This window comes from Triticum dicoccoides, chromosome 6B, assembly GCF_002162155.2.
Source record: "Triticum dicoccoides isolate Atlit2015 ecotype Zavitan chromosome 6B, WEW_v2.0, whole genome shotgun sequence".
Taxonomy (NCBI): Eukaryota; Viridiplantae; Streptophyta; class Magnoliopsida; order Poales; family Poaceae; genus Triticum; species Triticum dicoccoides.
Window position 1 is genome coordinate 493,740,415 of NC_041391.1, and position 16,211 is coordinate 493,756,625.

At 43.0% G+C, this 16,211-nt stretch overlaps 2 protein-coding genes across 3 annotated transcripts; one reads left to right on the forward strand and one right to left on the reverse strand.

Moving 5' to 3' along the window:
* The first annotated feature begins 3,527 nt into the window (after positions 1-3,527).
* On the forward strand, positions 3,528-6,465 carry LOC119323696 (peroxisome biogenesis protein 19-1-like). 2 transcript variants are annotated; one of them, XM_037597397.1, is made up of 4 exons: positions 3,528-3,770; positions 3,854-4,133; positions 5,318-5,634; positions 6,220-6,465. In XM_037597397.1, exons 1-4 carry the CDS (start codon positions 3,658-3,660, stop codon positions 6,263-6,265), a joined length of 756 nt encoding a protein of 251 aa, XP_037453294.1. In that variant the 5' UTR covers positions 3,528-3,657; the 3' UTR covers positions 6,266-6,465. The 2 variants fall into 2 exon arrangements, with proteins under 2 accessions (XP_037453294.1, XP_037453293.1); XM_037597396.1 differs by having other exon boundaries at positions 3,529-3,770; positions 3,851-4,133.
* Positions 6,466-6,813: 348 nt separating this feature from the next.
* Positions 6,814-13,003, reverse strand: LOC119321216 (probable E3 ubiquitin-protein ligase ARI9). Its single transcript, XM_037595001.1, has 4 exons — positions 12,973-13,003; positions 12,612-12,694; positions 10,449-11,014; positions 6,814-7,132 (listed from the first exon to the last, which is right to left on the reverse strand). The coding sequence occupies exons 1-4, from the start codon at positions 13,001-13,003 to the stop codon at positions 7,060-7,062; spliced, it is 753 nt and encodes a 250-aa protein (XP_037450898.1). The 3' UTR covers positions 6,814-7,059.
* Between the last annotated feature and the right edge of the window lie 3,208 nt (positions 13,004-16,211).

The window sequence follows — 16,211 nt, forward strand, 5'->3', positions numbered from 1 at the left end:
TGGGTGCATGGCGGTGTGGAATCACATAAAGGGGTCACATGTTTATTATGTACGCACGTGCATTCAACTGGTAATCTAAGGCGATGTTTTGTGCCCACAAGTTCTAATTTATATTGGTTTTAAAAGGAGTGGAGCATTTTGGAGGCCGAGCTGCCTGGAGGCCGCTATCCCGGGCGGATGTTGAGGGATTGGGATCCATGCCTTCTTACCATTTAGTTATATACAGATGCTAATACAGGGGTGCCATTCTCTCGTCTTCTGTATTTGTACGTGAGCCTCCATCGTGGGCGATGATGCAAGAACATGATGTGCCTCGTTGGGTGAGTTTGAATTTTGATGCTGCTATCCCTCACCTGTAGTCGCTCACAACGCACATCCGCACAGGCAAGGCTAGTTGTTATTCCTTTTTTTCTTCTTTATTTTTTCTCTAGCCGTACATATTCTGTAAAAGTTATGTTTTTTTATATTTCATTCATTTATAAAAAAATAAAAGAGTGAAAAATATTTTGAAGGCACTGCTAAATTATTCAACTCATATTACAAACAATCTTGATCGTGTATTTGAAAAAAGTGCATCATGTGTTTAGAATAATCACCGCGTATTCAAAACAAGTCCACCACATATTCAGAAAGAAAATGCTTGTCACGTATATGAAAAATCGTTCACCACGTATTTAGAAAATGTTTGTCATGTATTTAGAAAATATTCACCAATTTTGAAGTGAAAACATGTATTTAAAATCTGTTCATCGCGTATTGGAATAATACTCGTCGTGTATGCGAAAAAGTCCATCGCATATTTGAATATATTTTCATTTATGAATTTGGATTATGTTCGTGACATGTATAAAAAATATTCATCTTGTATTTAAAATATGTTCATCGCATATTTTTTAAAAAATTAGCCCATATTCAAAAACAATTTAGAGTAAAATGCTTATCTCTTTGTTAGTGACATCGCCGATATATCTACTCCTCGAGGGGAAAGTATCCAGTGCACCTATTCTCAAAAAATCTCTTTTTGGGATTGAATATTCTTGAAGTTTTGTGGAGATGGAAGGTTAAAGTTGCATTCTAATTTTATAGTTTACGTTAAAAAAAACAATACAAATACGAGCTGGTATTTTGGTGATGAGAGCCGGGCCGTGGATTCGGACCATTTTATTGGCCATGTAAATGTTTCTTATTATTGTTTCTACAACTATGTTTCATATTTGGATGAGAATTAGAAGTGTTATTTCTCTGAATAAAGACACTCAAAGGGCGTATTAGTTCTGAATTAATATCAAGGAGAACAAAGATCGGTACAATGGATAGACAACTGGATGTAGAACGACCATAAACAATAAATTACATTAAAAACATACTAGTATCCGTCCTTTGATTGTATGCCACTCACGGAAATTTAAAATTTGCACTCAACCAACAACAAAGAAAACTAACACCTGCAAACGCCCTCGCCATACCGGGCTTTGAAGACGTGCCGGATCAAGCATCGTCAAGGTAGGGAGAGACCAGAGTGACCGTATTCTAACACGCCGTCATCGCCACCACCTCGTCGATGATGTTGGAGAAGCAAAAAACATAAGAAAAATAAAACGAGATGGATGGGCCCCCACTCCTCTTGCCGCCAATGAGGCCACCAGATGGGAAGATGAGGGGCACCGAGGCTGCGGCTTGGGTTGGGAGGCGGCCACATGATTCGTCTGACCGGACTTTGGTACTTACTTAGAGTACTTAAAATTAGAAGTGTTGTTCTTGGTACTACAAAATTGTTTGCATAACTTTTCATCAATTGTAAAATTGCAATTTTTTAGTGAGGTGATCGCGTGGTAAAAAAATAACAAGGTGCAACATATATTTGTTCAATCTGGTTGATTAAGGACTAGTCCAATAACCCATCCAAAAAAGAACTTCACCCATTGAAACATGTACGGCATGTGAGTACCTGATGATAAATATGTGTGCAATAAATACAGACAATTGTCATTGCTTGTTGAATCCATGGGTAATTTATCCAAAATATTTTTTATGTTTGTAATGGAATGATTCTTTGGGGCAGTCTAATGATTAGTTCTCAATGAAGAAAGAAGATTTTTCTTAACATTTCTTGCTGCTTTTAGTATGTTGTAAAGCGATTTTGTACTAATTGGGCCAAATCTACTATGGTTAGTGGCTTAATTATGAAAATCAAATGTAATCATCAAAAGAAATTGCATTTAGTTTATTATTCTCAATTAAATCTGAGAATGGTTTCATACTTGAACCATACTTAAACCATACTCGTACATGTATCTCTCAAAACCATACTTGAACCATACCCGTTTAATGTCATTTTCAGCCCAACCAAAACCGAACCCTCTAATTTTTCCACCCAAACCAATTTAAACCCAATACATAACTATGGGTTTAAACCCAATACATAACTATGGGTTTGCTTCAATGTACATATGATTGCACAAATTGACATGTTAAGAAGAAAATGAGATAGAAAAGGCATAAGTGCATCTACAACAGTTTGAGAACAAAGTTATCGTTGAGATACGGTCAACACACAACAGGCAAAAAGATGCCTACGACCAAAAAGCTCACTGACAAGTGTATTAAAGCCAATTGCTTAGCTAAAGCACAAGCAAACACTTTCGATTTGCATGTGGTGTTTTCCCGTAATACAGAATTACATAGTGCATCACAGCATGTACGCGGACCAAAGATATTTGTTGTCGATGTGTCGTTGGTTATTGCACATAACCAATGCCCAGAAACCGGTTTGGACCCATAGTTTATAGCCGCTAATAACCAAACTGTTTAAACCCATAACCAACTATACCCAAATTGGTTTCTTCACATACCCAAACCAAAACCAAACTAAAAAAGATTCAGCCTAATAAAACCTGAACCAATCCAACCCAAAGTAAGAACTGAACCGTTTCACCTAGTTTTTTAATAACCATTCTCAGGTTTATTCTCAATCATGGGTAAATCTGAGGTGCCTCCGTGCCTGCAGCGAGAACTTTCCCTTAATTAAGAACTAGTAGTGCTAATCCCAAAACTAAGGTAATTAGTGTATCATCGAGGATGGTCATGTTCTCGGAACTAGCATATTCATGTGGCATGGAAGTGTACATGACGCACTGCCTGTACATGATGGGGGTGAGACGGTGGAACCTGTGAACAGCCTGGTCAGGCAGTGTCGTTAACATGGGATGACACTGTGCATAAAATGGAGAATACGGTATGGTGTAAAAAAGGTGTCAGGTCAAATACGCGTGAGTCACAAGGGACTGCGGCCGATCCGTACGAACACTGACGAGCCAGATTAAGGCCTGCATGGTGCTCGGCCACCAAACGGCATTTTCGTTTTAAAAGAACTTTGCATCCAAATACAGCCTAAATTTACACGGTTCCTGCGTCCAAGGATGACAATCCGACGGCTGAGATAACGAAGGCTATCCTTGCTAGTCGGAGAAGGGATCCACTGCCGGCCGTGCTCGTTAGGACTACCTTGCCTCTGCTCGCCCGCCTCCTCCTCGCGTTCCTCTTTATTTCCCACCCCTGAATCCCAAGCCCAATTCCCACACGCCTTCGGCCGAAACCCCCGAATCAGGAGCCCCATCCACGCCGCGGCGTCTCTCCAGCTCTGAGGCCCGACCCTCCATGGCCTCCTCCAACCCCAGCTCCGGCGCCACCGCCGCCGACGACCTCGACCAGCTCCTCGACAGCGCCCTCGATGACTTCACCAGCCTCGATCTCGCCGCCGCCCCCAAAAGGTCCACCTCGAGTACCCGCCGAGTCAATACTATTTCGCGAGGATTTTGACTGAATCTGTGACGATGTCCCTTCTCTGCAGCAGCGGCGAGGCATCGGCATCGTCGTCGTCCGGGAGCGCGAGGCCGGTGAAGGGTCTGGGGATGTCGCTGCCTGACCCCAGGGCGCCAAGGAGGCGGGCGGCGAGGCAACCCCCGCCGCCGCCGAGGGGCGCGCACGCGTCGGAGGCGCTCGAGAAGCTGACGCGCGAGACGCGGGAGGCGGTCCGGGGCCTCGAGACGGCCACCGGGGGGATCGCAGGCCTGGATGACGAGGCGATGATGGAGGACTTTGTGAAGCAGTTCGAGGAGTTCGCTGGCGCGCAGGTATGATTGGTGTACGATGCATGTTCATTTGAACTTAGAAAAGAGTCCGGATGACTTCGGGGACTGCTCAATCAACGCTGTTAAAAGATGTGACATGCTAAAATCGGTCCAAAGTGCTGGGATGGATGCAACGGTGTATTGGCATTTTATTAGGGATATTCATTAGCTTAAGAATCTTCGCCCGAGATAGCTAATTTAGTTTTTCCTTTTTTGCGAGTAGGAAGCTAATTTAGTTGCCTGCAATGAGGAAACCATTGATGTAGTTTGATTTTTACTCTGCATACTCCCTTAATTCTATAGCTACTCAGGTGATGTCGTATGTTAGCTCCAATTAGGATATGCCTGGCTATTACTAAAATGTTTTAAAGAGAAAACATGTTGAGTGTAGGTATGCTTCATGTACAATGCATGTTCATGCAATTTAGGTTCTACTTTTCCCTATTTTAGTGTTGTTTTACCCCGCAAACTGAGCCTTAGAATACGGAGATATGAGAGGGTTTTACAGAATAGGCTGCTTAATCTGTGTTGGTTAAAGATGTGACATGCTGAAAACCATTGGGTGAACCAGCACTTCACGGGGATTCAGAATTAGGATGTAATGGTGTACTGGCATACGGATTTTTGTTAGTTTATTTAAGAATCTTTGCCTGAGAAAGCTAAATGAACTCATTGGCATAGGGGTGAAGGAATCCATTGATGTAAATCTGGTCTTGGAGGGCATACTCCTTAAATGGGATAGCAGTTTGGGTGGTGTAATAAGCTTCGCTCCAATCCTAGAACATGTGAATGTGATGTCTTCAGTTGTAATGAAGTCGCAAATTTTGGGCATGCATGGCTACTGCTAAGAAGTTTTTAAGACAACACATATTACAGGAGTATGTATCTTACCAACTAGTTCTTTTGTAGGCATGGGATTTGAAAATGTCAGATTCCCTAGGAAACTACGGCACCATCATTGGCAGATTGTTGGTTTATTTGGGAAGAAGTCATATATATTATTGGTTATTTACTAGTTGTATGTCTCAACCATGGGAAAATTTGAGAATTTCATGCAAGGAAGCTGTTAATTTAGTGTTTGTCGTTAGAAAGTTACAAAACAGAATGTTTGATGATAAAGTGCAGTTAACTTATGTTGTGTTCATACAACTGTGAATCAATTGCTTTACTTTGCTCATCTTCCGCAGGATATGGATTCTATTGTTGAAACAATGATGAAACAACTTCTTTCCAAGGAGATTCTTTACGAACCCATGAAGGACATTGTAGAGAAGTACCCAAAATGGCTGGAGGATAACAAAAGCAAGATAAGCAAAGAAGAATATGAGCGTTACAGCAATCAGCTTGAACTCATGCTGAAACTTAATGAGGTCTATGAACATGAGCCTGAGAATATGTCTAAGGTTTTTGAGATCATGCAAAACATGCAAGAATGTGGTCAGCCCCCCAGTGATCTTGTTCAAGATATTGTTCCGGATCTGGATCTGAGCAAGTTGGGACAACTGTAAGTCTTGCAGTCATTTCCATTTTAAACCAGAACACTGTCATTACTGCTTTTATTTGCACGTCCTCTGAACCGAAGTTTATATTGCATGTCCTCTGTCATTACAGGCGGAATGATGTATTGTTGATCTTGTTCTTTTGTGATGGTCGTTTATCTTCTATTTGATGGGAAACAGAACGCTTTTGCTTCTGGATTCGAACTGCAAGACAATAGGCTGCCTGAATTAGCATTAATTTTGTGACAGTGTTAAGTAGAGATTTTCTAATAAAAAACTTAATACTACTGAGCGCACATCTTATTGTGTTTACGCAAAAATGGAGGTTATTATTTGCCAATTTCCTTCCAAATAATCTTTTTGCTCAATTTCAATTGTGCTAACATGCTATTATTAGGCCTTTCCATAATGATAATCGTTCGTATGAGCATAGTGTAGGCTAGAACACATCAAATTGTCTTGTGCACATGCTAGTAGTACTTTACTTTTTGATGTACATCGTATTGTTGTTGGTAAACCAAAGGATGTATTATGTACACCCTTATTTACACTGAAGTACTTGACTAACTAGGGATTTTACTGTATTGCAGATCTCCTGAGATGCTTGAATCAACAGAAAATTGCTGCATAATGTGATGAGCAAAGCCCATCTTGGGTGCAAATTCCATGTAGTAGCGACAATACCTGTAACCACTCCCCTTTTAGTTGAAAGTTCTTTTCGTTGGATTATTTGTAAAGCTCTGCAGATATAAAACGGATTCAGTTTTCTTATTCTTGGATGAATGTCATATTGTACTATAATAATGAGCAAAGTAAGTCTGTTTGGATATGCGCAATTCTTCAGAGATGAATTATATCTGCAGATATAGAACGGATTCAGTTTTCTTATTCTTCGATGAATGTCATATTTGGTCCCAAAATAAGTGTGTCAACATTAGTACAATTTTATACTAAAGTTAGTATACATTTAAGACACTTATTTTAGGACGGAGGGAGTAAATGAGCAAAGTAAGTCTGTTTGGATATGCGCAATTCTTCAGAGATGAATTATATCCGAGTGTTTCTGCATTCTGCATTCATCTTCGTGCTTTTCCTGTGAAGTGAAAAAATTGCATATGTATAAGCTGGAAAGATTTTGTGTGAAGCACCGGACATGGTGGGAACAGAAAAATGCTTGAAGGTCTGAAGAATCAACTCAACAAACTAACATACGCTCATAGTCTGAGAATGACAATGTTAGCCAATAATTAAGCCTCAAATGGTTTCGGCACGCTCAAAATAAAAAGTAAACTTGGTCATGTTCCATAAGACAGTGGTGGATGAACGATATGTCATGTCGATGAAATCTCCTGGCGTTGCCTGCTTCAGTTTCAACGGGCATACGGTAGGTTGTCATTGCTCACATTCAACACTCAATACGAGCACACACTTCATTCTCCAGGGCAGCCGTCGTGTTCGAGTTTCCACGGCTTTTGACATCCATAGCAGAACTCAAAGCCACACCTGCCATGGGATAAAGCAAAGTTCTAAATAGCAGAGACCATGTAGCAGTCTGTTAAGAGTTTTTTTTAATAAATCATGAAAACATGAAAAAAAAAGGAAAATGATAAATCCCAAACGTTCAGATTTTAAGCAAGACAATTTAAAAGTTTTCATGGCAACTTTAGTTCACGTGAGATTGGTAAACATGGTTATTTCATGGAAAAAACACAAACTGGGACAAAGTTGCCAGGTTCTAACAACCAAAGTTGCCACCTTGCGTCAACTAAAGTTGACATGAAAAAATGTTTGGGATGATGTGCTTAAAATCCGAACGTTCATGATTTATCGGGGTCCAAAAAATATACATACAATTAGAGATATATTATCACATGTACTTGGCATATACATGTCCAGCCATAAAAAAATCAAGCACTGATCAGGGTTCAATAACTAAGCTTTATATATTCAAAAATCATCACCGCAAAAAATATATATATTCAAAAATCAAGCACCGATCAAATAGGATGCATGCGGACAACATCACACGTCCGAAACCATCCGCATAAGCATAACTAGAGCTACCACGATAATTAAAGTAACAAGGATTCACACACTTTTGGCTTCGCAGACGGATGCGGAAGCATCCACCTCCATCCCTACCGATCAAGCATTATATACTTGACATACACATGTTAATTAATTGGCCCTACTACATAAAATCAGTGGTGAAAATATTGTATGCACTTGCAAGAGGGACCATGTTAAAATTGCTCTATACACATAGCTTTTGTGACAGGGCTCTTCATCATATAGCGGAGTTATAGCCCCGAAAATGGCAAATAGAAACCAAGCTCCATTGAGGCCTTAATTTGAAAACTTCAAAATTAAACTTACTAGTTAAAAAAATCCTGAAAAAATACACATTACCTAAAGACATAATGTACGTGTGTTTAAATTTTCAGGTCGAAATACCTTAAGATAAGGACTACACACAAAAAATATGGGTCTTTTCAGCATATGTACTATTCATCCTCAAAGTCCATGCTTTTTTTGTGTGTGCTTGCAATTCAAGGTTTTTTATTCTGAAATTTTACACATACACATTACATCCTTGTATATGTGTAAATTTTTCAGAATTTTTAGAAATTGAAAATTTCAAAGTTTGAAAATTTTAAAACCAAGAGCAACTCTAGCAGATAGGATATTCCCTCGGCCCGCAAAATAACCGCCGATATACGGTACCAGGACAAAAAAACGTCCTGAACATGTACCGTATATCCGGCCGTCCCGCAAATCTTTTTGCGAGGAGCTCTAAAAATCGGCTGCAACCCTCAAATATCACGTTTTCCGGTCATCCTTTACGGTTTTCTCTATCCCACGCGCGACTTAGCTGGAGGGAAATTTCCGCGCGTGCCCGCTGTTCCGCCGTCGCTCCCTCCGCAAATCTTTGACGACTTTTGCTTCCTCCTTCCACCTTTGGCCACCCCGTGCCATGGAGAGCTTCAGCCTTCCTCTCCCGCATCTTCTCCACCAAGATTTGAGCTCAGCCATGGAGAGCTTCGGCCTTCCACAGCAGCCATGGGTTGCGGCTTTCGGCCAGTGGTAGGGGAGAAGGGGGTTACGGCTGCTTCGGCTTTGCTTGGGCCAGTTTTGATTCCGGTGAAAGGTAAGATTTGTTGCTTTTCTACCTTTTTTCAATTTGGCCAACGAGCGATTTTTTATGAACTCACGATTTTATTTTCATAGATGGATGATATTTGGAATTCATCCTCGTCGTTGAAGTCATATGATTCCATCATAGAGGAGATGCTTTTCGACGACGATGCCGAGCACCTCCTCTTGTTGCATCTCGTCGACAAATTTGAAGCCGACAAGAAGAAAAAACAGCACAGCCCGACGGTCGGACGCCTTCGCATTCCACACAACCGAGCTCTCGGCCACAAATTGCTCATGAAAGACTATTTTGTCGAGGTACCGACCTACATGGCTCGGATCTTCTGTAGGCGTTATCGAATGTGTATGCCTCTTTTTGTTTGCATTGTGGAAGCTTGGGAGCAAACTTGTCGACTCTTCACACGCCGAAGAATTGCCGCCAATTTGCTAGGATTTAGTGCATACCAAAAACTATCGACGGCAATGCGAGTGATAGCATATGGCATCCCAGCTGATTACGCCGATGAGTATCTTCACATTGGATAAGATACTATGCTCAAATGCATGTGGGTGTTTGCAAAGACATTGATCCAAGTATTTGCTCCCGAGTACCCCCGAGCTCCCAATGAAGACAAAAAAAATTGATGGTGATGAACTGGAAAAGCTGCCCAAAGGCTTGGGCCGGGCAGTACACCGGCCATCAATGCAAACTCACTATTGTGCTGGAAGGCGTAGCTTCACATGACTTGTGGATTTGGCATTGCTTTTTTGTGTTGTTGGGGTCTCTTAAGTCAATGTATTGCATAGGTCACATCTTTCTACGCAGCTAGCTAGTGGGAATGTTCCAGCTTGCAGCTACACCGTCAATGGACATGATTACTCCATGAGATATTATCTTGCCGACGGTATTTATCCTTCGTGGGCAACATTTGTGAAGATAATTAGTAAGCTGTTAGGCAGAAAACAAACTAATTTTGCCCAAGCACAAGAAGCACGCCGAAAAGATATTGAGAGGCCTACCAGGAACCCAGATGAGATCAATGCATTTCTTGAGACCTAATGGTAGATTGAAAACTGTGACACACACACCAGCAGCTACGCAATTAGTTCATTAAGCATCAATGGCAATTGTATGAGGAATAGAGACCCATTTTATCAATTTGATCTATTTTTTTCATGTGAGATTTGAACAATTGTTTTAATTCCGGACCATTTGTTATTTGGATTTGAAAAATTGTTGCATTTGAGAGAATTATTGTATTGTATGATGTTAGAATATTCAAGTTTGATATGTATTGTTGTTTTTATTTAAAGCATTAAAGTTTGATGTATTGCCAAGTCGGGCGGAACAGATGCCGCAAACTGACCCGCGCCGCGCGGTACTGCAAATCCGGTTTACGGGGAGCCGCAAACGGTCTCTGCCGTCCGAATATACGGCATCTGCTAGAGTTGCGCTTCGATCTCCAAAATGCACTGCTCGGTATAGCCTCCAGTATTATAACTTCAGATATAAGTCACAAACAAGTATAGTCAATCACCGCAGAAACCAAGTGTTGTTCTGCACAAGGAAATTATTGCTACGACATTACACATCAGAAGTTAGAGGTCGGCCGATAACTCCTAAATTAGAGAAGCATGCATATGGGCGTGTCGCAAATCCATCTAGGTGTTATACAGTACGTACCTGCATGTGATGTGCAGACAGCCATGGGACTTCTCGACGTAGAACCGGCACCGCGGGCAGCGCTTCCATTTGCACTCCCTGGCGGCCTCAACGAGCAGCAGATCCTCACGGCCGCGCTCCTCAGCGCCGAGCTGCGCGAACTCAGCGCAGCTCACGCCGGCGTGCCACGGCACCGCGCAATGCGCACAGAACAGCCGCCTGCACACCTGGCACTCCGACTGCGTCACGCACCCGTCGGACACACCGCCACCGTCGTCGTCCGCCACCATCATCTCGGAGCAGTCGGGGAAAGGGCAGTAGGTCCGCCGCGCCCCGAGGAACATGGACTCGCATAGCAGCCCGCACCACCGCACGAACAGGTCGGCCGGGAGGGCGGCGCGGCACAGCTCCGGGTCGAGAGCGCCGGCGCAGGACACGCCCGGGCACCGCACGACGGCCGCGCCGGCCTCGACCTTGGCGCGGACATGGCCCGCCAGGCACGCCCGACAGAAGACGTGCGCGCACCCGCTGCCGCCGCGGTGGGCCTCGGAAGGCGCCATGGGCTCCATGCAGATGCCGCAGGGATGCTGCGCCTTCCCCACGGGCTCCTCCATTGCTGTGGCGCGAGCTTTTTGGTTGGAAAGGTGGGAGTTTGGCGTATTTTACGGCCTTTGTTGCTACGGTTACGATGAATACGGATCGTTGTGAATCTCTCTCTTTCTCGGATGGTCGGATGCTATAAGATCTTCTTGTTTCGGAGAGAGAATGGCACCATATCTGTTGGTTTAGTTGGGATTTAAAGGACCTTCCTCTTCTTCTTCTTCTTACGGCGAGATTTAAATGGCGTCTGTTGGTTTCCATAGTCTTATGTTCCCAAGGTGAGCGAAAATGATATGATTGGACCGTGTTTTGGTTAATACCATGTTTTAGACTATTGGTTACACAGCAATTGATGCGAGCAACTAGTACCCCTCGAGGGGCTTTCACACGGGAATTCCTATCCGCCGCTCTTTGCGGCAAGATGTGGCAGGTTCGCACAGGCGCGCTCGATCCGATAGGTCGTATTGGGCCGGCCTGTTTAAGCGCTTCTCAGTGTTCCTGGTTTTAAGAACCTTCTAAAGGTTTCCAGCCGGGTTTTGCAGTTTTGGGAACTTCTAAAAGGTTCCTGAACTGGATTTTTTTCTTTTCAATTTTTTTATTTATCCTGTTTCTTTTTTCCTTTTTCTGTTTATTTTTTTACTTATTTATTTTTTCTTCAATTTTCTCATCTTTTCATTTTCATTTTTCTTTCTTAGATTTCTTTTCCAATAAATGTCGCATTAAAAAAATATTACAAAAAATGTTTATGTTTTTAAATTTTGTACATAACTTGCAAAATTTGTTTGCTTTATTTAAAAAAATGTTCACCTTTTTAAGTTTTCTTCACAAACAAAATATTTTTTGTTTCTGAAAATTTTCTCATTTTTAAAAACTTGTTCGGAAATTCCAGAAATGTTCACATGTTCTCAATTTTCTTTAAAAAAATCATTTTTCAAAATTTGGTTGCATGTTTAAAAAATGTTCGTAATTCCAAAATTTGTTTGTGATTTCAAAATTTGTTCACGTTTTCAAAAAAAGTTCAGAGTTTTAAAAAAAATCATGCTTACTAAAATTGTTCACCAATTTTCTGTTCTCATTTTGCAAAAAATGTTTGCATGTTCAAAAAAATGTTTGTAATTCCAAAATTTATTCACGTTTTGAAAATTTGTTCAGAAAAGGGAGTTTTTATGTGCCGCTCATTGAGGCAAACAGTTGGCCACCCGCACAGGAGTGGGGAACATCCTTTTTCTTTTCTTTTGAGGAGTCCAGTGGGGAACATCCTGGCGCTCACGCTGCTCGCCCTGGGCCTGGCCCAACAAGGAAGGGCCTATGCCCCCTCGCTGTTTCTTTCGGGACCTCCTATGTGACGACCGTTGTCAAAGTTACAAGTACTTGTAACTTTGTGGGCGATTTGATGGGCGCGGTGGAAGGCAATTCATGAACAGCAGTTCCAATCTCCGCTGTCAACCCATTTGTTCATCACAAGTTACATGGAAGAGATCAAGGGGGAACTGAAGGAAAAGAAGCTAATAGATGGTTCAGGTAAACTGCAGGTTTCTAAGAGCATCTCCAATGGCCGCGTCAAAAGATGCGCGCGCGCGAGACGTTTTGCCGCGCTCCAGCGGTGGCGGGAAACTCGCGCGCGGGGGAATCGCTTGCGCGCGCGCGAAAAGGCGGCAGCTCGCGCGCTATTTTTGGCGCATCGCTTCCGGCGCGCCTATAAAATGCGGCGCTCGCCACGCGCCTTTTCCACGACTCCTCTTCCTCTTCCTCTGTCACGCGCGCCTCCACAGCTCCAGCGCCCCGCCACCGACGCGCCACCATGCCGCCGCGCTGCCGAGGAGCGTCGGGCTACCGCGGCGTCCGCTTGCGCCCCAACGGCGGGTACTACTCCGAGATACGCTCCGGTGATCTCCGGCTCGGCCTCAACACCTATGGGACGGCGCGCGAGGCCGCCCGCGTGTACGACGCGGCGGCGTGGCGCCTAGGCAGGTCATGCGGGCAGATGAATTTCCAGGACATCTACACGCTCCAGCAGGCGCTGGACGTCGCCCCGCCGCCTCGTCTTAACACGGCACAAGACCGTGCGGAGCACGCTGAGCGGCAGCGCCGCCTCCTCGTCGCCCAGGAGGACGAGCGGGTCATGGCGGAGTGGCGCCGGCGCCACCCGGAGGACGTCGTCTACGAGCAAGTCTATTGGGCAAGGCGCCGCGAGGAGGACACGCGAAGGCACCGTGAGGAGCGGTTGGACAGGCGTCGGCGTAAGGCATTGGCGAATGCGCAGTCGGGTATCGTTGCAGCAAGTGGGAGGTCGTTCTTCACGGAAAACGATGATTGTTTGTTGGACATATGGCTCGATACCTCGGACGACACCGACGAGGATGATGATGGTGATGATGGTAGCGACTTGGAGTAATTTCTATCTAGTTGCACCGTAGTTTTATCTATGCTTTTGAACTATCTATCTAGTTGCACCGATGTAAAATACCTTTGTATCGTTTTTTATTTATGCAATCTATATAGTTTTTATTTATCTATGCTTCCAATTTATCTAAAATAAAAAAAATATTGTGAGCGTGCGCGCTGTATTTTTTGCGCGCTGCATTTTAGCGCAGCTGCTGGAGCCAGCGCAGCTGCTGGAGCCAGCGCTGCGCGCCGCACCAAACCAGGCGATGGGCGCGCGGCAAAATAATTTTTTGCGCGCGGCGCGTTCGGCGCCTGTTGAAGATGCTCTAAATGGGTTGCTTCCCTCCCGGGGCATACAAAATTAAACTATGATGGGGCATGTCAAAGATTGTACAAAAGGGAGCAGTAGGTGTGGTTTGTCGGGATGAACATGGAGTTTTTCAAGGTGCATATGTGGTGACGTATGAAGGTATAACTGACCCTGCAACTCTCGACATTTTAGCTTGCAGGGAAGCACTGGTTTTGCCGCAGGATGTCATGCTCAAGCACATCCAGGTGGCTTCAGACTGTAAGGGTGTAGTGGAAGAGATCATTAGAGGAGCTGCTACAGGACGCAACTGCGTGCTGTTTAAGGAGATTGAAGCACGATAGCGGGAATTTGGGGTGTCCAACTTTAGACATGAGCGTCGGGAATTTAATGGAGAGTAGGTTGAATGGATCCGGCTCATGCTTCCATTCGTGCTCCCACTTCATCCTACGACTGTTTATTTTTCTTTTTCCTTTCTAATTTAATCATCTTCTCTCCTGATTTTAAAGGGGTAGAGTCGGATCTTATTTTGTTCCAATCAAATCAAGCCACGTATGCGAGAGCACGGATGGGCGCACGCGGAGGGAGCAGCCAAGTCTCGTCCAGCTTGAATGGCGACGTCGCTACCGGCGGGACGCCAAGTTTGGTTGTTGCGTCCCCCCTGTTAGTTTATGTATTCCTCTAAACATCATTGTGTAATAAAAGCCCGTCGTTTTCTTCTAAAAAAAAAGTGACGACCGTTGTGATTCTCAAAAAAAAAGTGATGCGCGTTGCTTGTAAAAAAAAAAAGTAAAGCGCGTTGCGTCCAACAGACGCGCGCCGCACAGGGGCCTCTCCCGACTAGACCGGCCCAGGTGGCAGCAACAATCACACGTGGAGGCTTGGTATCGAACACGTAAGGCACGGCGGATGTAAACTTTTTCTGAAATTTCAAACGTGATTTCCTTTTTGGATTTTTTTTCTAAAGGCAAAAATTTTCTAGGAATCTCAAACATTTTTTAAAACAATAACTAAATTGAAAATGAGAATATTTCTTGAATGTATGGATATTTCTTTGAAAAGGTGAACATTTTTCTAAAAACAAAAACACATTCAAAACCACAAACATTTTATAAAAAATAGGAACAAAATAAAAAATTGTGACTTTTTTGGATATTACAATTTTTTTAAAAACATGACATTCTTGAAGTTTCCAAATATGAATTTGTGAAATATTTTTAAAACATAAACATTTTTTTTAGTCCGTGAACAAATTTCAAAACAGCGTCATTTTTGAAATTCCAATCATTTTTTGAATTTGTGGACAAATTTGAAACATGAATATTTTTCGAACTCATGAACCAATTTTTGAAACAGGATTTTTAAAAAATTAGCTAACATTTTTTGAATTCCTTCAAAAAATTGAAAACATGATTTTTTTTGAATCTGTGATTTTTTGGGAAAATGGGAGCATTTCTTTAAATTCGTAAACATTTTTGAATTTGTGAAAAATTGAAATTATGTCAAGATTTTGTGAAAATTTGAAATTCTATTTTTTAATATATGATAATTTTGTGAACAGAAGAGAACAATTTTTAAAATTCTAAAGTTTTTGGGAATTTCTAAACATTTATGGAAGTTTCTGGACAAGAATGAAAACATAAATAATTTTCAATTTTTTTTCACAAATTTCAAAAAATGTGAACATCTTAAAATTTGTGAAGATTTGTTGAAAATTAAACTTGAGAAATAAAAATAAAAGTAAAGTAAACAGAAAACAACAACAACAACAACAACAACAACAACAACAACAAAGCCTTTAGTCGCAAACAAGTTGGGGTAGGCTAGAGGTGAAACCCATAAGATCTCGCAACCAACTCATGGCTCTGGCACATGGATAGCAAGCTTCCACGCACCCCTGTCCATAGCTAGCTCTTTGGTGATACTCCAATCCTCCAGATCTCTCTTAACGAACTCCTCCCATGTCAAATTCGGCCTACCCCACCCTCTCTTGACATTCTCCGCACGCTTTAGCCATCCGCTATGCACTGGAGTTTCTGGAGGCCTGCACTGAATATGCCCAAACCATCTCAGACGATGTTGGACAAGCTTCTCTTCAAATGGTGCTACCCCAACTATATCTCGTACATCATCATTCCGGACTCAATCCTTCCTCGTGTGGCCACACATCCATCTCAATATAGACATCTCCGCCACACCTAACTGTTGAACATGTCGCCTTTTAGTCGACCAACACTCAGCGATATACAACATTGCGGGTCGAACCGCCGTCCTGTAGAACTTGCCTTTTAGCTTTTGTGGCACTCTCTTGTCATAGAGAATGCCAGAAGCTTGGCGCCACTTCATCCATCCGGCTTTGATTCGATGGTTCACATCTTCATCAATACCCCCATCCTCCTGGAGCATTGATCCCAAATACCAAAAGGTGTCCTTCTGAGGTACCACCTGGCCATCAAGGCTAACCTCCTCCTCCTCCTCACACCTAGTAGTAC